Genomic DNA, 23,670 nt, shown 5'->3' with positions numbered 1-23,670 from the left:
TACTATTATATATATATTCTATGATAGAACTGGAAGCAAAACAATTAAAAAATCTAATTTAAAAGAACTTTATGTCTTGCAAAAACATTTGCATAGTTTTTGGTTTGTTGGGTTTTATTTTTTTTTACCAGTATTGCCCTGATTCTTGGTCCCTATGAAGACATAAGCTTTTCATGAAAGGTATGTAGAGATGGATTAATTTGAATTAGAATTCATTTGTTTATTTCTATTGTGTTGAAGTTGTTAGAATTCATTTGTTTATTTTTATTGTGTTAAAGTTGTTATGGATAGTATACTTATACAGTGACTGAAAAATATGCTCTCCTTTATAAAAAAAAACCAACCAAACAACAACACCTTAATTCCAATGATTAGTTACTGCTTGGATTTAGAAGTCACCATTGCTTCATATAAGCTAAGACAATGAACACAGAGAGTCTAATTATGCCTTTGGTGTTTGTTAGTATGGTTTACCAGAAACATGTGATCTACATTATAGCTTTATGGCACAAAAAAAATACCTGTCACAGTATGTGAGGACCATATAAACACTTAAGAAAATGGACAACTTTTGATTCTACTCACCTAGAAATATTAATTGTACATCTGAGATGAAGATTATCATAATTTAAAATATCAGTTACACAATGCAACAGATATTTCAGCAAGTGAATATTAAGACAGTATAAAATAGTAGCCCAAATGGTTCCACCTCCATTTTCTAGCTACTAAGTATTACTATTTAAATTTATATTTAAAATAGCTTTTTACATTTAGTTTTGTCTTTATGCTTTAAATAACAAGTTTAAGTGACAAAGATTGACACACTTTAACCTCACCAAGAATGTTCTTAGATTGAAATAAAATATCAGATATATAACATTAACTTGATTGCTCAAAAATTTAAGGTTCTGTAATAAGTTTACAGTTTCTAGAACCAGGTGTAAATTGAAAGGAATATACTTCTAACAAATCAAAACCATACAGTTATGAGCTATTTTACACAACAGAAGTATAAACTATATTTGATATTACATAAGTATTTATTTAAATTTTTTCTTTGCCTATGCAAAGAATCACAACTTATTAAAACACTCTATGTACTACTAACTATATGCCATGAATGATAAAATGACATATAAGTAATGAGTAGTTTGTTCAAGTAAAATGTATGCCGATATTAAGAGTTAATTAACAGACAAAACCCTCAAAACCTTAATAAAAATGTTGCACATGAAGTATACTCATTACCATGGATATATTTAATGGAGAAATCAACCTTCCACTTTTTTCTTTTTGCTGATTTCATGAGCACATGGTCTTACATCATTAGAAGGATCTCATTTTGGAGGCTTTACGGAGTAGAAGGTGGTTTGGGAGATGAACAGGATCCTTGACTATCAAAACTCGTTGCCCGGCCAGGTAACTGAAAAACAATAATTTCACAATATATGATCTAGTGCAGAACAATAGTGAAGTGGAAATGCGTTTTTTTTTTAACCTTTTAGTAGTGAATATTCAACCATTATATGCAAGTATCTAAATAGAAAAAAATTAAACTATATTTGATATTACATTACATTTGATATTACACATTGCATTGGGCAAATCAGCTGTCAAGGACCATGGACTGCCAAAGGAACAAACAAATCTATCTTGGAGGAAGTGTGGCCTTAGAAGCAAGGATGCGACATCATCTTGTATACATTGGGCCTGTTCTTAGAAGGGGCCAGTCCTTGGAGAAGGACATCATGCTTGGAAAACAGAGAGTTACAGGAAGAGAAGACTCTCAACAGGATGGGTTGACTATGACCCTCAACATGATGGATGCAACCATGACTGGCACAGTGCACTTAAGCTCAGCTGGGATGATGAGAATGACACAGGATCAGGCAAAGTTTAGTTCTGCTTTACGTGGGGTGGCTATGAGTATGAACCAACTCGGTAGCATCTATAACAACAACAGCAAATAGAAGAGATATGTAATTCCTCTGGCCCTTCCAAAGTTACCTTCTGAAGTGGCATGAAAATTGCACAGATATGGTGGAAAACATGCACAGAACATAAAACACGGATGATACCCAGAGCATCACCAGACAGACAGTTAGTTATGATTACAGATTAAGTTCACACTTCATGGCAATTTTCAGGTTTTTTCTTAAAAAATTAATGGTTTATTACACTTGGACAATAGGTAGGTAAAAAGGATGAAATGTTTCAGACATTAAAGTATGTGTGTCACTTGTTGCAAGGGAGGAATTGATTTTTATAAAGGCAGTTAAAAAGAGGAGAAGCCCAAGGTTACTTTAAACAACTCATTGTTGAAATATATTGCCATTTTCTCAAGACTTATTGATCTACTAAGAGAATACACATGTTTATGTGTCCAAAACACATATAGGGAAAGCTGTGAATGTGTATCTGTAATGTGTGTAAATGTATGCCTCTGTATCTTTAATGATTTTCATTAAATGATGGAGTTAGGTCGAGACTTGGACATTCACATATAAAGAGATATCTTACTGAAGATGAAACTCCCATTGCCAAGAGGATGCAAAGTTCAAACAATGTTCATCCAATTTTCACTACGATATCCTGAAAACACAGCCAAGGTCACCTTTTTATGACTGAGCTTATAACTTAAATCCACTGACATTTACTAGCAAATACACGGCACAATTATTCCTACATAAACCAGTACCTAGTGTTAAAACTAGACGTAGACAAAATCTTACCCATGAAGAGAGAGAAAGATGTATGATTCATTTGCTAAACACGTTTTGTAACTGTTCTTTTTACTGAACTGCATAAACTTCATCATCTAGTACACATGCTTTTGCCAATTGGTTAATTCATCTCCCAGCGAAATGAATCATTCAGATAAGTGTTTGACTCTCTTCAACGGGCTCTAGTAATTGTTTTGGAAGAAAAAGGCATTCAGCCTAGCAGTCATGTGTAATAAGTGGGCTGACATAAAATTTCTGGTCAAAAAAAGGCATAGTGATGCTTTTTTCTGGTTAATCTAACAGTTACTATAATGGTTAACACTGCACCATGCTTCATAGTTAGCATTCTATTTATTTTTACATTATGGAAACTTTGAGAGGATAAAATAACTTGAGCATATCTCCATAATGTGTAGTCACACAGCACAGGCAAGCTTTAAAAGCAGGCAGCTAATAACTCAGTATTTCCAAATCTGTGGGCAATTTTATTTCCTGGCTAGAGTTAGAAATGATATACCTGTCTGCTTACACAAAAGCATTGCATTGAATGACTATCTCTATTCAGGGATTCTAAAGAATATTAGGCTAGGTGGCAGTTTTTATGAAAAGAAAATCTCTAATACTGTCTAGTTGATAATAAATTTATTAAATTACTTCACTGCTCACTGAAGTAAGAGTTTAGGCCATGAAAAGAAAAGAAAAGTTTCCAGTTTTATGGACTTACAGTCCAAAGGAATATTAAATTAATAAAATCTCAAAAAAAGCCAGAAAACTCAAGCCCATTGCCATCAAGTGAAAACTGACTTGTGGCTCACCTTCCATTGAGTTTCTCAACCTGTATACCACAATAAAAGAGATTTTTGGAGTGGCTGGTATATTCAAACTGTCAGAATGGCTTAGCTTTTCTTGAGATTAACAGTACGAATCCCTATGCACTACACCACCACAAAGTCTCGCTCACTCACTTACTCTTTATTGTCATGTAAGAACCTATTCATAATTGCCCCTCCAGTGTGTTTTCTGAGGCAGTAAATGTCAAGCGAGGATATTGCTTATCTTTCTTCTGAGTAGCAGCTGGTAGACTCAAACCATCTGCCTTTGGATTGGTGGTGCAACTCTTTACTCACTAGGCTACTAGACTCCCAGAGAATCTTGTGGTGTTTAAAATGCAACAAGGGAAATAGAACATTGAGAATCAGACATTGGAGGCTGTGTTAAAAGTGTAAGAATGATGTCTGGTGAAAAAGAATTATATATAAATATATGTTGGCAAAAAAAATAATATTTAAGGAAACAGATATCAGTAGATCACAGGGCTTACCTCCAACAAAGGGTGCCAATGGGTTATTGGTTTCCGGTGATAGGCCAGCATTTCGTTCCAGTGGTCCCGCCCAAGACCCTCAGCATCCAGTCCTGTTCTGCATACTCCTATGACTTCATTGTGTCCTACCCTATGATTCACAGATAATACATTCATTTCAGGGATTCTAAGATAAGTAAGAGTACCACATATTTTATATCTTCTTCTTATTAGGTGCTTTTGAGTTGGTTCCAACTAACAGAGATTGAAACCCTTCCTGATCCTCTCTCATCATCACAACTGCTGTTGTTTCCATTGGTGCCGTCGCTGCTTCAATCCATTTCATTAAGGGCCTTCCTCTTTTCTTGCTGAGCCTTCATCACGCATGATATCCTTCTCCATGGATTCAAGAGCGAAAAATCCATAGAGAATGAAATGACATTACACATCCTGACAGACCATGAGCCATATGATGAAATGACTAGATTTTGCTACAGGTTTTATATGATTTTACAGAATCAGTTTCTTCAGGTTAAAGGAAAAATCTTAAGTAAGCTTTACTAAATAGGATCAGAATTTAAAAGCAAAGCTGTATAAAGTACACAAAACTAATTTTATGTTCTTTAACTTGAACACATTTTTATAATAGTAAATGTGAATTAGGAGTGTCTGTATGTCCTTACCTATGTGATGCTTTTATCCTTGAAAGCAGTATTAAATTTGTGTCACAAGTTATGCTTTATTATTCTACAGAGTTAATGTTTTCTAATTAAGTTTCTAGTATTTTGGTTAGAATATATTCAATATATTCAATGGCATGGCCTTTGACTTTATATATCACAGAAGCATAGTGTACTAAACAACATTTTTATTTCTCTACTTATGTCTTGTTTTGCAACAACAAATAAAAATTAAAATAATAGGTAACATTTTTTTATTTTATTTATTTTAGTAGGTAACATTTTTGAAAGCTTATTATGCACTAGATAATGATCTAAATAATTTAAATATATTGATCCACTTGGTTTTCACACAATGGCTACGAGTATTATCATTATAAACACATGTTACAAAGAAAGAAACCCAGCAACTCATTTTATACAGTAAGAAGTCAATAAAGCACTAATAGACTTTCTTCTAGTCTCCTCTGCTTTCAGTGAGGGTCCATCTGACACCAACAATTACATCCTTGGTGCCATCGCCTCCTTTAAATGTAGCTTAAATGTCTGGCAGTTCTCTGTCTATGTACTGTTCTAGCCATTTTTAAATGGTCTTCAGCAGTATTTTACTTGCATGTGATATCAATGCTATTGTTTGATAATGTCCTCATTCTGTTGGATCACCTTTCTTGAGAATGGGAACAAATATGGAAGAGATCCACATTTGTTCTAATTCCCAAAGGTATCTGACTGTGTGAATCATAACAAATTAGTGCTAACATTGAGGAAAATGGATTCTGTTTAAGCAAAACCAATACCCAGACCAAGAGACTACTGTGTGAACAGAGCAATGGAACAAACACTACATGAATTAAGAGTAGAACATTATATTCTTTCCCCATACCTTTCTAATCTGTATACTGAGCAAATGATTCGAGAAGGTGGACTCTATGAAGAAGAATGTGGTATTAGGAATAGAGGAAGACTCATCAATAACCTTTGGTGTATGGAAGACAAAACTTTGCTTACTGAAAGCGAGAAAGACGTGAATCACTTACAGCAAAGATCAAACACTGCAGCCTTCATTATGGATTGCATCTTAATGTCAAGAAAACAAAAGCCCTTGCTAATAGACTAATAGGCGACATTATGATAGATGGATAAAAAGATGGAAACTGTTATAAACCTCACCTTACTTGGATCCACAATCTATATACTTTGTACCACGTATACACAAATGAAATAGTCCATTTTCTTTTTACTTGAATACAAATTCATTTCAGATATATAAATAAGTTTACATTTCAATGATCTGATATTTAGCCTTGCTAGTTCTAAGCCATAGGAAAGCACATTAACTTCTCTAGGGTCTAGCATCCTGGTACTCTAATTTTCATGATATCATAACACCCATGGTAACAGAAGTAAAAAAATTCAAAAGACATGCTGAATCTAAAAATCTGTCGCCAAAGATTTGCAAAATGCAGAAAAAGGATATAAATTTAAAGACTAAATTTTAAATATAAATTTAGAAGACTGATTGAAGCCATGATATTCTCAATTGCTTCCTCTACATAAATGACAGTGAATAAAGATGACAGAAGAGGAATTTGATTGATACCTTTGAATCATGGTGTTGGAGAAGTGTACCAAGTATCCCATGGACAGGCAAAGGTACAGATAAATCTGCCTTGGACAAAGTGCAGTAAGGTGTTCATTACAGGCAAGGATGTTGAAACTTTGTCTGATATGCTTTTTAGCATGTTATTAGGAGGGGTCAGTCCTTGGAAAAAGACTAATTAGAATGGGAGAGGTTGTGGGTCTGTTAAATAGAGGAAGGCCCTTAACAAGAATGATTGATACAGTGCCTGCAAGAATGGGTTTGATGAGCATGGAGGAGATTGTTACAAAAGCACAAGACAGGACAAGATTCAGGTCTGTTATTTATAGGGTTGGTATAAATCATAGTCAACCTGAGAGCACCTAATAACAACAATACAAAATAGAAAGCAGACTTGCTTTCTGTGTAAGTGTACATGTATATTCTATATCACTTTTGCCCTCCCTAGAATAAAATAAAAGTGGCAAGACACTACCAAAACAAAACCATCACACGGCCATTGAGCTGGCTCCCAATCACAGCAACTCTCTATCAGGTTTCCAAGGTTATGGATTTTTAAGATAAAATACTGACCATCTTTCTGCAGTGAGTGGCGCAAAGATTTGAACTGCTGCTCTCAACCTGAGAAACATTATCTACCATGCCACTAGGATACCACGGTGCTGGTAATCTTGCAGATTTTTTAAAATATACATGCTTAGGAGGGTGGAGGGGCAGCGCAGGAGGGGAAGACCCTCTATGAGATGGATTGATTCAGTGACTGGGGTAATCGGGATGGGTGTGTCAGAGGCAGTGCGGTTGGCGCAGGATAGAGCAGGGTTTAGGGCTGTTGTGATAGGGTCGCTATGAGTCGTAAACGACTCGATGGCACATAACAACAACAACATACCTTTTCTAAAGGCTTGTAGATATAAAAGGAAAATTAGTCAGCACTAAACAACAGTGTCAGTCTAGAGACTAAGGTGTACCTGATCCAGACCATTGTCTTTACAATTACTTGCTATGGTCAGAGAGATGGACAATGACTAGAGATGATCAAAAGGGAATTGATGCCTTTGAGCTGTGGTGCTGGACGAGAGTTTTGAATATAACATGGATTGCCAGGAAAACAAATAGGTTTGTCCTAGCGAGGGTGAAGCCAGGCTGCTCCTTGGAGGCAAGGATTCTGAGGCTTTGTCTGACATACTTTAGGCATGTTGCAGGGAGGGACCAGTCTTGGAGAGGGCCATCATTCTTAGAAAAGTGGAGGGATGGAGAAAAAGAGGGAAACCATCGATGAGATGGATCAATACGACTAGGGTAATGAGGGTAGATGTATCAATTAAGACAATAAAGTTGGCACAAGATATAACAGGTTTCAGAGCCATTGAGTCCTCTTTGTCACTATCACTCCTAAGTGATTCGACAGTACTTAACAACAACAAACAAGTTCAGGAAGCAGCATATGATCAAAACCCAAGGGTACTAAAGGAAGAAGTCCAAGCACAGTGAAGATACTGTAAGAAATAAAAAGCAAAACAAGAACCTATAAGAATTTATAAAATAACAGATGAGATGTGTTAACAAATGAGGCAGCCCTGAACATGCTCATTCATCTAAGGCAAGAAATTTGGAAGACAGCTATATGGCCCAAAATGGAAAATATCCATATTTATGCGAAAGAGAGAGAGAGAGAGAGAGAAGAAAGAAAGCTATGAAATGTAAAAAAGTTATCAAACACTATAATTAATATCACATGCAAATTAAATTCTGGTGGAGATTATTGAAAAGCCTATAAAGCACGATGCAGGCAAGGAACTGCCAGATATACAAGCTAGATCCAAAAGAGGCCATGAAATGAGGAATATCATTATTGATGTCAAATGGATCTTGGTTGAGAGCAAAGAAGACCAGAGAAATATTTACTACTTGGCAGTTGAAACCTACCTAGTGGAACCTTATAATGTCACACCCTTGAAAACAAATGGAGCAGTCCTACTCTGTACACATAGGATCACTAGGAGTAGGAATTGACTAGATGGCAGCTAACAACAATAACATCCAACAGCATGGAAACAGAAAAACTTACCTATCATAATCCATAACTGCAATGGAGAGGCTGACCTGGTCCACATTCTCTGGAGGGATGTCAAAAATAATGGCCTCATTGTACACAGGGTTTAGAGTGTTTTTCTTTGTAGTTGTTTTTCTCTTTTTCAATCTACGACCTTCACACATTAGAGACACTTTGACATAAGGATCTAATGAAAATGAAAATGAAAGTAGAGACACAAATAAAATTTGCTAGTATTTACCAAAAAATTATACGTTATGTCCTTTAGTATTGTTATTGGTGATGGTGTAGTTAGTGCTGTTATATGCCACTGAGTTGCGAGTGACACATAGTGACTGTGTAAAACAGCTCTGAAGCTTGCCCTACCCTGAGCCAGGCTCACTGTCTCTGGCACACCAACCCCCATTTCTCCAGTTACTGTGTCAATCCATTTCATCTGTGATCTTTCCTGCACTGTCTCTCCACCTTTCCAAGCATGATGACTTTCTCCAAGGACTAGTCCCTTCTGGCCAAGTGCCCAAAGTATGTAAGGTAGAGGTTCAAAATACTTGACTCCAAGAAGAAATTTGGTTACATCATTTCTAGGACATAACTGTTTGTTCTCTTGGCAGTCCATTGTATAATCATTATTCTTCACCATACCACAACTCAAAGGCATCAATTCTTCTGTCATTCTTAGTCACTGCCCAGCTCTCTGATGTGTAACAATTAATTGTGAAGACCATGACATGAATCAGGCACACCTTAATCTCTAGACTGACATAGTTCATCTTTAGCACTTTGTAAAGGTCCTCAACAACAGACTTCCCTAGTGAAATTCGTCTTTTAATTTCCTGACTGCTGGTGCCAAGAGTATTGATTGTGGATCCAAGCAAGTTGAAATTGCTAACAACCTCAATATCTTCTCTATTATGATGCTGCTAAGTGGCCCAGTGGTGAAAATCTTTTCCTTCTTAATGTTGAGCTTCACACATATTGAAGATTATAGTCTTTAATCATCTGCAGAAAACCCTTCAGGTCTTCCACAGTTTCAGCCAGCAGGGTTGTGTCATCTTCATAATGTAGGTTGTTGATGAGTCTTTCTCTAATCCTGATGCCACATTCATCCTCAAAAAGTCCAGCCTCCCAAAATGAAACAACATATTATTAAGAGACAATGGTGATGAAGGAAGAAGTTCAAGCTGCTATGAAGAAATTAGCCAAATACAAGGCCACAGGAAGTGATGGAACACCAATTGACATATTTCAGCAAATAGATGCTGCCCTGGATGGGCTCATTAGGTTGTGTCAGGAAATCTGGAGGACGACTACCTGGCCAACAGACTGGAAGAGGTCTATATTTATTTCCATTAAAAAAAAAGTAATCTGACAGAGCATGGAAATTATTGGCACACTCAAGAAAAATCTTGCTGAAGATTATCCCAAAAAACTGGAACAGTATATTGCTAGAGAACTACCAGCAACGTAAGTTGCATTTAGAGAAGTCCATAGTACTAGGGATGTGACTGTCAATGTCAGATGAATCCGGGCTAAAAGCAGAGTACAAGAGGAACGTCTATCTGTATTTTATTGACTAACATACTATGTCAGGTTTGGAAGCAGAGGGGGGCTTCCACTTGCTAAGTCAAGAGAACAAGCTGGTCTGTCCTTGAGAGGATGAAATCAGGCTGCTCCTTGGAGGCAAGGATTTTGAGACTGTCTTACATATTTGGGCATACTAGAGTAATGAGGGTCAGTGTGTCAGAGACAGTGAGATTGGTTAGGACAGAACAGGACTTAGAGCTACTGTTCAGAGCATTGCTATGAGTCATAGTGGACTCAATGGCACATAACAACAACACTACCACAATGATGGAAATTTTACTTTTTTGTCCTAAAGAACCACAAAGTATTTAATCCTCCAAAACGTTTATGTGTAATAGTATTGTTATGTACTGTCAAATCAGAATCAGCTCATAGCTGATCCTCAAGTGTGTTTTCAGAATCTGTAAATCACCTAAGAGAGACTGTCCATCTTTCTCCCACAGAGAAATTGGTGTATTCAAACTTATCCACAATGATTTATTTCTATTTTAATTCAATAAATGTTTATTGACCTTCCCATATAGCCCTTTTCATTTTTCTTTGGTGCTAAAGTTCAAGTATTAAGTTATAAAGAACTTCCAGAACGGCATTAATTTACATAAAGGAATAAAGGAGCAGAATCAAAATTAGCACAAGAAAACTTTCCTTTGAGAATTTCTTTAAGAAACTTCAAACATTGTTATTTCCTCTACTATCCACTCACTTCTAGGGAGTTCTGGTGGCCTAGTGGCAAAAAGCTGTACTGCAATCCCAGAGGCACATGGTTCAAATCCACTAGATTCTGTGCTAGAGAAGGGACAATCTCCTCCTGTACCAGACAGATCATATATGAAAAGCAAGATACTATAATGAAATGTGCAGAGAGCTGGAGTCAGAAAATCAAAAGGGCCTAACTCGGTTAGCATTTTTTAAGCTGAAGGAACTAAAAAACAAATTCAAGCCACGGGTGGTAATACTTAAGGATACTTTGAGTAGAATGTTAAATGATCGAGGAACTATCAAGAGAAGATGGAAGGAGTACACAGAGTCACTGTATCAGAAGGAATGGGCTAACAGAGAAGAGTTTCATGAAATGACATATGAGCGAGAGCCTATGGTGATAAAGGAGGAAGTTCAAGTTGCTATGAAGGAATTGGCAAAAAAACAAGGCTCCAGGAGTTGACAGCATACCAACTGATTTATTTCAACAAACAGATGATGTTCTGGATGTGTTCACTAAATTGTGCCAAGAAATCTGGAGGACAGCCAGCTGGCCCACTGACTGGAAAGATCGGTATTTGTTCCCACTCCAAAGAAAGGTGACCCAACAGAGTGCAGAAATTATCGAACAATATCATTATTATCACATGCAAGCAAGATTCTGCTGAAAATTATCCAAAAATATTTGGAACAACATGTCAACAGAGAACTGCCAGATGTGCAGGCTGCATTTAGAAGAGGTTGTGGTACTAGGGACATTATAGCTAATGTTATATGGATCTTGGCAAAAAGCAGAGAATACCAGAAGAATGTCTATCTGTGCTTCATTGACTATGCAAAGGCTTTTGACTGTGTGGATAACAACAAGCTGTGGCTGATTCTGAGAAGAATGGGAATCACAGAACATTTGATTGTGCTAATGTGAAACCTTAAGGGTACCATGGACTGCTAGGAAAACAAACAGATTCATCCTGAAAAGGGTTAAACTGGGCAGCTCCCCGGAGGCAAGGATTCTGAGGCTCCATCTAACATACTTTGGATATGTTGTAAGAAGGGACTGGTCCTTGGAGAGGGACATCATGCTTGGTAGGGTGGAGGGACAGTGCAGGAGGGGAAGGCCCTCTATGAGGGGGATGGATTCAGGGACTGGGGTAATTGGGATGGTGTGTCGAAGACAGTGCGATTGGCACAGGACAGAGCAGAGTTTAGGGCTGTTGTACATAAAGTCGCTATGAGTAAAAGCAACTCGACGGCACATAACAACAACAACAACGCGAAACCTATACTTGGACCAAGAGGCATTTGGCACAATAGAGAGCAAGGAGACACTACATCATCCAAAATCAAGAAGGGGATCCGTCAGGGGATGTATTCTGTCTCTATACCTTTTCAATCAGTATGCTGAACAGATTGTCTGATGCTGGGCTGTATGAGGAGGAATGTGGCATCAGGATTGGTGGAAAAGTCATCAACAACCTGTGTTATGCAGATGACACAACCCTGCTTGATGAAACTGAGGAGGATCTGAAGTGCTTGCTGCAGAAGGTCAAGGACTGCGGCCTCCTATATGGATTGAAGCTCAACATTAAGAAAACAAGATTCTCACCACTGGGCCAATTGGCAGCATCAGTATGGATGGTGAAGAGATAGAGATAGTTAACAGTTTTAGTTTACTTGGCTCCAGTCAACACTCTTGGTAACAGCAGCCAGGAAATCAAGAGACGAATTGCATTGGGAAAGTCAGCTGTGAGGGACCCCTCAAGAGTACTGAAGAGCAACGATGTCAGGCTGGAGACTAAGGAGCGCCTGATCTGGGCTATAGTCTTTGCAATTACGTGCTATGCATCAGAGAGTTGGGCAGTGAATAGGGATGATAGAAAGAGAATTGATGCCTTTAAGTTGTGGTGCTGGAGAAGAGTGTTGAATAGACCATCAACTGCTAGGAGAACAAACAGGTTTGTCCTAGAGAAGGTGAAGCCGGAATGCTCCTTAGAGTCAAGGATTCTGAAGCTTCATCTTACATACTTTGGGCATGTTGCAAGGAGGGACTGGTCCTTGGAGAGGGACATCATATTTGGCAGAGTGGAGAAGACCCTCAAGGAGATGGATTGATTCTGTGATTGACGTGGTGGGAATGAGTGCATTTCAGATGGCTAGGCCGGCACAGGATAGAACTGCCTTTAGAGCTCTTGTACATAGGATCTCTATGTGTTGCAAATGACTTGATGGCACATAACAAGAACAACAATCCACTCATTTGCATTCACTCACTTATTGTCAGAACCCTGTCATAACTGACTCTCCATTGGGTTTCTGAGATTATAAATCACATGGGCGGGGTTTTACCCATCTTCCTCCCAAGGAGCTTCTGGTGCATTCAAAGGGCTAGAGAAGCAGCTTTCAGGTTAGCACCACAAATGCCTGTAGATCACCAGACCTCCCTCTCCCATGCTCACAGCTGCCCAAATTTTTTAGAAAGGTGACAAAATAATAATGAAAGTGGTAGTTTGGCATGTGTTTATTTTCAGGTCAGTGGAATTAGATGATAATTTATATATATAGTTGCTGTTGATTGCTGTTGAGTCAAGCACGACTCATAGTGACCCTATGAACAAAAGGCTTGAAGCCTTTCTATAATTATAGTCATATCTCTATCTCTATCTCATCTATCTCTAATCTATCTCTATCTGTCTCTATCTCAATTTTCTATATCTATCTATATCTATATATTTAATGATAAAGAACTAAACAAGTGAAGATATAACTAAGAACCCTATTTCAAAATTGGGGAGCGCATGTGGTTTAATGAATGTGCAAACAACTGAACGGTCGGCGATTGGAAGCCAGCAGCCACTCTACCTGGGAAAGATGAACAGTCTCTTTCCATGAGATTTACAGCCACTAAATCCCAGATGGAGGATCAACTATGATCAGTTCTAACTCAGTGGCAATGAAGGATCTTGGGGGAGGAAAATTTTTAAAATTAATATATTTTATTTTAAAAATTTCATGATTATGAACATAAAAGAAGCAATTTGGTGTACTTCGTTTGTGATTCCTCTTTCTTTTTCCTTTTAAGCATCCTGGTGGAATAGTGGTTAAAGAATTCAGCTGTCACCCACAGGTCAGAAGTTCAGATCTAACAGCTACTCTTCTGGAGAAAAATAAGGCATCTGTGGAACCCTGGAAACCAGCCTTGAAAACATTTTGGGGCAGTTTGCTATGTGTCAGAATTGACTTCACCGCAGTAAGTTTTGTTTGACGCTTTTTTCTTTTTATAGAATTCCTTTACAGACAAATGAACTTAGTAATTTAATATCCACATAAAATTTTATATAGACGGACTATTTTATTTGGGAATTAACCCTTGATATGATAGTCAACTTTGTACATACCTGATGAACCAGTTATATCCATAGCCTTCAGATTTCTGCACTTGATAACTGTCAATGTCATACGCCCAGCAGTAGGTAAGTAACAAAGGGAAAACATAATTTCTCCCAAGTCTATGCTTTCCTGGAAAGGTAATAAGTAACGTTAATTACTTCAAACATCAGATAATGAATGAAGAATTTGAAATGTTGGGTGAAACACTCTAATAGAAGACTTAAACGTCATTTAAAATAATGTCACCCAAGACATGGATGACATTGTAAGAAAGTTGTTCTGAACAGAGAGGGAAATTTTACAAAGTACCTGTGCACTTAATATCTAACCTTATGCTTTTTAACAGGTATCTCAAACTTAAGATCAAAACTAGACTCATTATTCTAGTAAGTCTTACTAAAAATTTGTTCTGTTGTTGTTGATAGGTTTCATGTAATTAAGTATGACTCATAGTAACTATGACCAACATATCTGAACCCTGTCCTATCCTGTGCCATCCTCTTTTTCCCCTTACATATTCAAGCAAATTCTAGCAGTTACATTAGGTTGAAGGTCTTTATTCTTTCACCAACCCTCTACCTCTCTAAGCATGATGTTGTTCTCCAAGGAATAGTCTCCCCTATCCACAAGCCCAGAGTAGGTAAGTTGAAGCTTTGTTATCTTTTCCTTCAAGGAGTAATATGGCCATATGTTCTCCAAGAACATGTCTGTTTGTTCTTCTGGTAGTCTATGGGGTATTCAGTACTATTCTTCAAAACTACAACTTAAAGGAATCAATTCTTCTGTCATCCTAATTCATCGCTCAGCTCTCAGATGCATAGGAAGAGTTTGAAAAAACCAAAATGAACAAATGGCACTACAGTTTGTCTAGAATCTGAAGCAAAAAAACCTAGTCATTTTCATGTTGGTTTTTTATTTCCTTTCACTTATTTCTGTAATGTGCAGGTCAGTCCTTCTTTCCTTCAAATTTATCCCAAACAAGTCAATTTATTTTCATTTATAATGCTCCTACTGAAACCATTATTCTCTCTTGCTAGGATTATATCAATACTCTTAAAAAAACAGTTCTCCCACACTAGAAGTTAGTCTTCATGTAGCTGTTAAAGTAATAATTAAAAGATGCAAAGCAAGGGGAGCTCTGGTGGCCTAGTTGTGAGGAGCTGCAACTACAATCCCAGAGGCGCACAGTTCGAATCCACCAGATGCTCTGCCGGGGAAGGAGGGACAATCTCCTCCTGTACCAGTCAGACCTGATTTGACGGTACACTCACACAAAAATAAAATAAATTAAAAAAAGTTTAAAAAAAAGCAAAGCAAACCATATCACCCTCCTACTTAAAACTGTCCAAGGACACATATAATTGGACTCAGAAATTCTAACCCATTAACCTGGCATATGATTTTGTGGGAATTATAAATGTTCGCTGACCTAGAGAATTCATGACATGTAACAGTTATCCTGGTGTGATTATTAAAAACATTCCCTTTGAATGGAATTCCAAAATCTCTGTAGATGTTCATTGACATTAATAATAATAATAATAATAAATAAAAAAGAACATTCACTTTAATTTTTACATGTGTCTGTTGGAAAACTACATTGGTGGGTCATTCTGTGTATAAGGTCCCAAGTCATTTGAATCTTGCCTGTTACTCTAATTTCACCTCTTCTCACTTTGAGTTCATTAAAAAGCCTTTTTCTGTTACCCAAAGAAATTAAGTTTATTCTTTCTTTTGGACCTTGGAATTTTCTTTTTCCTACAACAAATACTTCTTCCTCTTTGCTCTTTATAAGGCTGATTTTTTTTTCTCACCATGCAAGACTTGGATCAAAAATCTGTATCTTCCATGAGGCCTACACTCATCATCATTTTACTCTAGCCTTCTTTACTATTTGATACCAACCAACTGACAGTATGATCATTCCTATTTTTCTGCATCACTGCCTGAAGCAATATTTTAAATGTATTGCAGGCTTTCCTTGAGGACTTTATTGCATGCATAAGGTCTAAGATAGGAAGATTAATTTGTATCTTATTTTCTACTTTTTGTGGGTACTAATAAGAATATCATCTATGTATATGATTAGGTATTATTTGCATGACAACAGTCCAGAAGAAGAGCTGTATAGTAAAGTGGACTTAGGGTGAGGGGGAAGTTGTGCAACAATGAAATATTTTTTTTTCCAAAGAGAAAAGTGAACTGGGTGAATGGGTAGGGAGGAAAATGTGCAACAGTGAATGGATAGAAACCCAAGTTCTTTATAAACTTTCATTAAAACCTCAATTAAAATAAAAAAAAAATTTAAAAATAAATCAACTTGAGAGCTTTATAAAAAAAGAATCTATGAAGAAAACAAAAGATCATTACAAAGAAAGAGGAGGAAGAAAAGTCCAAGATGGATGTCAGAAGAGACTGACATTGATTGCACTACATGTTAAGAAGCCAACACAAGGGGAAGAAATCAGCAAGTTAAAGAGTTGAACAGAAGATTTCAAAGGGGGCAGCTCATGAAAATAAAGCAAAGTATTATAACAAAATGTCAGAAGACCAAAAAGGAAGAACTTGCTCAACTTCTTCAAGATGTAGGAATTGAAGAGCAAATTCAAGCCTCAAGTTGTAATACTTAAAGATGCTATGCAAAATATTGGATGATCCAGGAAGCATCAAAAGATGGAAGGAATACATTGAGTCATGATACCAAAAGGAATTGGCTGACACAGAAACATTTTTTAAAGTAGCATATGATCAAGAAGTCATAGTAATGAAAGAGAAAGTTTAAACTTCTCTGGAGGAATTGGCAAAAATAAGGCCCCAAGAACTGATGGAGCATGTATGGATATATTTCAACAAACTGATGTAGCCCTGGATGTGCTCACCAGTTTATGCCAAGAAATCTGGAGGACAACTGTGTGGCCAACTGACTGGAAGAGATCCATATATATCCCTATTCCCCAAAAAAGGTGACTCAAGAGAATGTGGAAATCAATGGACAATATCACTAATATCATAAGCAAGCAAAATCTTACTGAAGATTATCCAAAAAGGACTAGAACCGCCAGAAATACAAGTTAGATTTAGAGGAGGAATTGGCACTAGGGATGATATGTCACTGCATATGTCAGATGGATCTCAGCTGAAAGAAGATTGTGCCAGAATGCACCGGCAGTCAGAAAATCAAAAGATGAGTTGCATTGAAAAAATCTGCTGTCATGAATCACTTTCGAGTGCAAAAGAGCAATGATGTCAGTCTGGAGACTATGGTGTACCTTGTTGAGGCTGAGGTCTTCTCAGTCACTTGCTATGCATCTGAGAGCTGGACAGTCACTAAGGATGACAAAAAAGTAGATGCCTTTGATGCTAGAGAAGAGTACTGAACATACCATGAACTGCTAAGATGATAAACAGACCTGTCCTGGAGAGCAAACCAGGTTGCTCCTTGAAGGCAAGGGTTTTGAAGCCCCATCTCACTTACGTTGGGCATGGTACCAGGAAGAACCAGTTTTGGAGGTCATAATACTTGGAAAGGTGGAAAAACAGTGCAGGAGAGGAAGACCCTGGATGAGATGGATTGACACAATAACTGTCACAGATGGGTCAGCGATAGCAATACTACCTCAGGAAAGGGCAGTGTTCAGAGCCATTGCTCACAGGATCACTACATGTCATAGTCAATGGGACAGTACACCACAATATCACAACTGCAGTGTCTCAAGGTTCAAATCCTACATCTCCTATGGTGAGGATTTTTTCAAAATATTGAAAAATATTTGACTTCTGTAATGTCAGTTTAATCACAGGTTAAATGATGAAAAGAATATCTATATCCCAAGGTGGCATTAAGGACTAAATTGTGTATACAAAATGCCTGGAATAAACAAATATTCAGAAATAATAATGAAGAAAATAAATCATACTTGAAAGATAGTTCTTTGAGTAGCTAAGTTAGTACATAGGTAAATAAGGGAGAGGCGATTGCAGCAAAGTAACTGTGGAAAGGTAAGGGTGAAGAAAAGTTTTTAATTCAGAGATACATGGCTAAGCAAGCTATAGCAAGATTTAACTGGAAAAAATAAAATAAAATACAACAGTTGTTTTCTATAGTGATAGGAGTGGTCACACCCACTTTGCAACCTACATACAGCCTGTTTTCCACATTTTCTGGGTAGTTAGAAAGTATATGGTTTTCCTCACATATATAAAAGTGTTAAAATGTGTACTAGGTCAAATTAACTTATTTGTTAAGCTCTTAGTCCTTATTTCACCTACTCACAATATGAAGATACAGAGAAGTTAAACCAAGGATGGATTTACTATATTCAGACTACTTTATGGTTCTCATTGCTTTCAGGCCCACATCCTCTCATTCACTTGAGAAAATAACAGGATTTAACAGTTAGCATCCTATTTAACCTCACTTGACTTCAGTTTCCTTTTCATAGCATGACTGCTTTCAAGGAAGTGAATTAGTTTCTTTTCCAGCTATAAAACTTTATTATGTTAAACATTGTTAAAATGGTAACTAAATAGCACATATATTTTGAGCATATTCAGAAATTTGTGGATAAGTCCTTTCAAGTGTTCTTTGTTGTATAGCTGGTAGAACTTCATCAGAAAGATCACAAAAGATCTATTGGTGCTAATGGCTGGATTATAAGATCAAGAACAAGTTGTCCAGTAAGATTGCTATAATGCAAATTTACAAGCAATATGCCATATTAGGAAAGAGACAATCTGCAAGGCAGAGAAACTGAAGTTTAACTAGTTGCAGATTTACAAGGAAAGAATATTTAGGACCATGGTACCCTGTGGCTCTGCAAACAAACAAAAAACTTAGGAGTTTTGTTTGAATCTTTGAAATCAGTTGGATACACGGGATCTACAAGATAAAATTCAACCTCCTCAGCATGACAAATGTAGACCCTAACTTCTTACAAAATTTTCCTTATCTTTCCACAACTGCCAAAGTTTACAATCCAGTTGTATTAAATGTTCTTTCATTCTCTAGGCATTGATTTTTCTGTTAGCGAGTTCTCATGGGTGAACATTAGTGATCAAGGCAAAAGATTCCTCTGGGATGCATCCTATGTCCACATCTTTTCAATCTAAAGGTGGAACAGATAATCTGGGAGGCTGGGCTCTATGAGGAGGAACGTGCCATCAGGATAGGAAGAAGATTCATCAACAGTGTGTGCTATTCAAATGATATAACCTTCCTTGCTGAAACTCAGGAGGATCTGAGACATTTGCTGCGGAAGGTCAAGAATTGAAACATTCAATACGGACTGATGCTCAGAATGAAGAAAACAAAGATTCTCGCCAATGGGCTAACTGGCAGCATCATGATCGATTGTTAACAGCTTCACTTTGCTTGGTTCCATAAGCAACACTCTTGGCACCATCAGACAGGAAATCAAAAGATGAATTGCATTGGAAAATCTGTTGTCAGGGATCTCTCTAGAGTACTGAAGAGCAACAATGTCTATCTGGAGACCAAGGTGAGCCTGATCCAGGCCATGGTCTTCATAATTATTTGCTATGCATCACAGAGCTGAACTATGACTAAACTAAGGACGATAGAAGAAGAATAGATGCCTTTGAGCTGTGATCCTGAAGAGTATTGAATATACTATGGACTGCTAAGGAAACAAGACTATCTGAGAGAGGGTGAAACCAGGCTGCTCCTTGGAGGAAAGGATTTTGCAACTCCATCTGACATACTTTGAGCATGTTGCCAGGAGTGATCAGGCTTTGGAGAAGTATATTATGCTTTGAAGGGTGGAGGGACAGTGCAAGGGAGGAAGACCCTGGATGATAGGGGTAGATTCAGTGACTTGGGGTAATGTCAGTAGGTGTGTTAGAGACAATTAAATTGGCTCAAATTAGAGCAGGGTTCAGAGATATTGTACGTAGAGCCACTATGAGTTACAGGCTACTTGACAGCACCTAACCACAAGAACAACAGAGCCTATGTCCACTGCCTGTCTGTAAATCTGCCATATTGTGGTGCCCTGCATGCTGCTATGAAGCAGGAATTATGTCACTAGTATTTCAAATACTAACTGGATCACCAATGTTTGACTATTCCAGCAGAGCTCCCACAGGCTCACTCTATCTAAAATTTGCCAAAGAAAATGCTATGAATCCAGATTGCTGTCTGATACAGTGAGCTCTGGTGGCCTACTGGGTAAGGAGTTGCACTGTGAACCCCAAAGTAAACATCTCTGAAAGAGAAAAAAGGGCAATATCTACCCATGTGATTTCATATTCTGACAACTCACTGGAGAGTCAGCTATGTGTCAGTTCTGATTCAATGGCAATGAACAACAAGTTCCAGAAGATGAGCACTTTATGTTGGAGGACACAGAAAATATACAATAGCAACAACTCTGTACTCAACCATACCAATGATTGTGGAAATGGTACAGGACCAGACAACATTTTGTTCTGTTTTACATGGGCTCATCATGGGTCACAATAACTAGGAAAATTAGCCAGAGCTTATGTAGAGTTACTGCATTAAATAATACACTACTAACAAAAGATCTGCAATCTGAATCTACCAGCTGTTCCAAGGGAAAAAAAGATAGGCAGTTTCCTCCTGTAAATATTTATTTAAAGCCTGATAAACCCAATGGGGGGTTTCTATAAATAGAAAGAAACATGATGGAACTGGGTTTGGTGTTTGGGTTTGTACGTGACCTTGAACATGTTATTTCTCTCTGAATATCAATCAAGCAATTAATTAAAGGTTCATCACACATCACATCATTAATTATCAAAAAAGCTGAAGTAAAAACAAAATTCTGCACAATATTAAAGTATATGCCTTTTTAAATTTAGTAATGTAAATGCTTTTTAGAGGAATTTGAGGTTTTAATGATAAGGAAAATACAACCTTGCCTGCTGAAAGAAGACTTGAAGCACTTGTTGCAGAAGATCAAGGAATGTAGCTTGCAGCATGGATTGTATCTCAATGTCAAGGAAATAAAGATTCTTATAACTGGACTGATAGGTAGCATCATGATGGATGGAGAACACACTGAAACTGTCAACAACTTCATCTTACTTGGATCTACAATTAAAACCCTTGATACCAGAAGCCAGGAAATAAGGAGACACACTACACAGGGAAAGTCTGCAGTTAGGGACCTCTCCAAATTATTGAAGAGTAATAATGTCAGTTTGAGGACTAAGGTGCATCTGACTCAGGCCATGGTCTTTCTGATTATTTGCTATGCATCTGAGAGCAGGACAATGAATAAGGATGACAGAAAAAAAAAATTGATGTCTTTGAGCTCTGGTGTTGGAGAAGAGCAATTCTTTGGAAGCAAGAATGATGAGGCTTTGTTTCATGTATTTTGGACATGTTGCTAGGAGGAACTATTCCTTGGAAAGAGACATAACGCTGGGAAGGGTGGAGGGTCGGCAAAGGAGAGTCAACCAGGTCGATTAACAAGGTGCAATGGGCTCTTGTGTGTCAGGAAGTGTAACGATAGCCAGGATAGAACAGGGTTCAGATCTTTTGTTCATAGGGTCACTATGAGTCGTACTCAACTCAATGGCACCTAACAACAACAACAATTATAAGGACAGAGAGAAAAGGAATCTGAGCTTCTTCCCCTGATGATTTTAGGAGATTTTCAGAGGTTAGTAACATGTAAGCCAAACCTAGAAAAATGACCAAAGGTAAAGGGAATTAGTAACAAAGGCATATAAAGGTGCTCTAAAGGTGAGGCATGCATAGCTAACACTGTCCGGAGGATCAAACAGAGATCACCAGGCTCTGGCCAACCAGACATTCTTAGCAAAATAGAGAATGCGCTGAAGTGATAGTCCACCTGCCCTTCAGTGACCTTATTTTAGGAACACTTAACCCTGTTATGACAAACCTTGATTTTTAAAAAATTTTTTTCTGCAGTACATGTTCATTGGTAACAACAATTACCTAGGTGGGTTGAAAGTCAATGCAAAAGGGAAAGTAAAATAGGCAATCTCCTCCCGTGCGATTAACTGCCTCTGAAAAACTGCCGGAGGGTCAACGAAGAGTTGGTTCTGACTTGATGGTACATGACAATAATGTATGGAATGAGTGCAAAGTGTAGTCATTGATATATTGTTGTTGTTGTTCTGTACTATATTGTTGGAATGGACCCATCACTGATCCTTTAGCCAGTTTTCAGAGGCAACCAGTAGTATGGGAGGAGACCGAAGCTGGTGGATTCAAACTGCGTGGTTAGATTAAGTGGATGAATAATTCATTATAAAAGCATCACTTTAGATTATAACATTAGTGGTTGTGGCAAGGAGAATGCTGTTCAGTAATCAGGGAATAAATAGCAACCTCCCTCCCAACTGCCATCAACACACACAGTGAGCCAACCTGTGTTTGGAGTTTGCAGGTTATGGTATATGGTCTGTGTAAAGGAAGTCCTCTGGAATTGTGTAAGGGCATAGCCATTTGTGGTTACTATGAACAGACAATGATCACAGCAGTTTTTGAGCCATCTGAAGACAGAGATGGATCATTATCTAATCTAATGTAATAATCTGGGATTACAGCCCATCTGATGTTAAGTCTGGTAACTTTGAGAGTCGAGCAAAGAGGAAGCTGTTTGATTGAATACAACTAGATGGTGTAATTAACTTTATAACCCTTTTCAAGTTGCTAGTTCACTTCCTTTCTTTTCTTTCAAGGGAGCACAATTTCCAAAAAGCATTTCCTCTCCGCCTTTCCTCTTTTCAGAATCAGTGATTCTGATTAACTTAACATTCATTGTACTTAGTGGGGAAGAAAGCGGGGATGGAAAAAAAGATTTCTATCACAAAGCTAGGTTTGATTCTAGGAGTTTTATATCATATTTTAATTATTTTTCTTCTTCTGCCATCTCCACTTAAATACAGGGGGGGAAAAACCTGTTTTAGCAAGTTCCCTTCAGCAAGGCTTTCATGTATTTCTGCTTGAAGGAATGAATACACTTTATTAAGCACATATTCTTAAGCACAGTGTTTGGCCAGGACAAAAACCAGACAGAGGGGAGCTCTGGTGGCCTAATAGCAAGAAGCTGTGCTACAATCCCGAAGGAGAGCAGTTCGAACCCACCAGATGCTCCTATGTCAGTCGGATCTGACTCGATGGTACACAACAAGAAAAAATGTGAATAAAAATAAATGAAGCAAACAAGCAAAATACCAATCAGCCAGAGAATATGGCAGACAGACATGAGCTACTCACAAATCCTAGGGTCACAGAGTGATAACAGTTAATGACCAAGAGCTGCTCCTGTTGGGGAAGCTATTTAACAGTGTTCATGTTTCTGTTAAGAGGGAGGTCTATTTTTATTTCCAACTTCAAGAAAGAACTAAACGTACCTGCCCCAATAATTTCACTCTTATCCAGCACAACCATGACCTTTAGCTGTCAGGAGCCATGGAGTGCTATTGTTGCAAAGACAGAGAGTTCTGAGGCTCTAAGACAATCATTCCTAGATTTAACAAATCAAATCTCTTAGGTAATAAAGACCATGAAGAAAACAGGAGATAGTTGGTACATAAGAAGAAAAAGCAAATTTTAAAAGAATTCTTTCCTTAGTCATGGATATTAGGTGTCATTAATTTCATGGTGAAAATCTGAAGATTTA

At 37.6% G+C, this 23,670-nt stretch overlaps 1 protein-coding gene across 1 annotated transcript in view; it reads right to left on the bottom strand.

Annotated features, from left to right (window-relative positions):
* Positions 1–1,354: 1,354 nt before the first annotated feature.
* Positions 1,355–23,670, bottom strand: part of LOC102871492 (synaptotagmin-10-like) — a 78,499-nt gene continuing 56,183 nt past the window's right edge. Inside the window, exons 4-7 of the mRNA XM_006888209.1 lie at positions 14,038–14,158; positions 8,375–8,546; positions 4,048–4,177; positions 1,355–1,426 (exon numbers count right to left, since the gene is read on the bottom strand). Of these exons, the coding sequence (XP_006888271.1) occupies positions 1,355–1,426; positions 4,048–4,177; positions 8,375–8,546; positions 14,038–14,158 (495 nt within the window). The remainder of the gene's footprint in view (positions 1,427–4,047; positions 4,178–8,374; positions 8,547–14,037; positions 14,159–23,670) is intronic.

This window comes from Elephantulus edwardii, unplaced genomic scaffold, assembly GCF_000299155.1.
Source record: "Elephantulus edwardii isolate Elephantulus edwardi_28Jun2011 unplaced genomic scaffold, EleEdw1.0 scaffold00065, whole genome shotgun sequence".
Lineage (NCBI taxonomy): Eukaryota > Metazoa > Chordata > Mammalia > Macroscelidea > Macroscelididae > Elephantulus > Elephantulus edwardii.
This window is presented reverse-complemented; position numbering and strand designations above follow the sequence as displayed.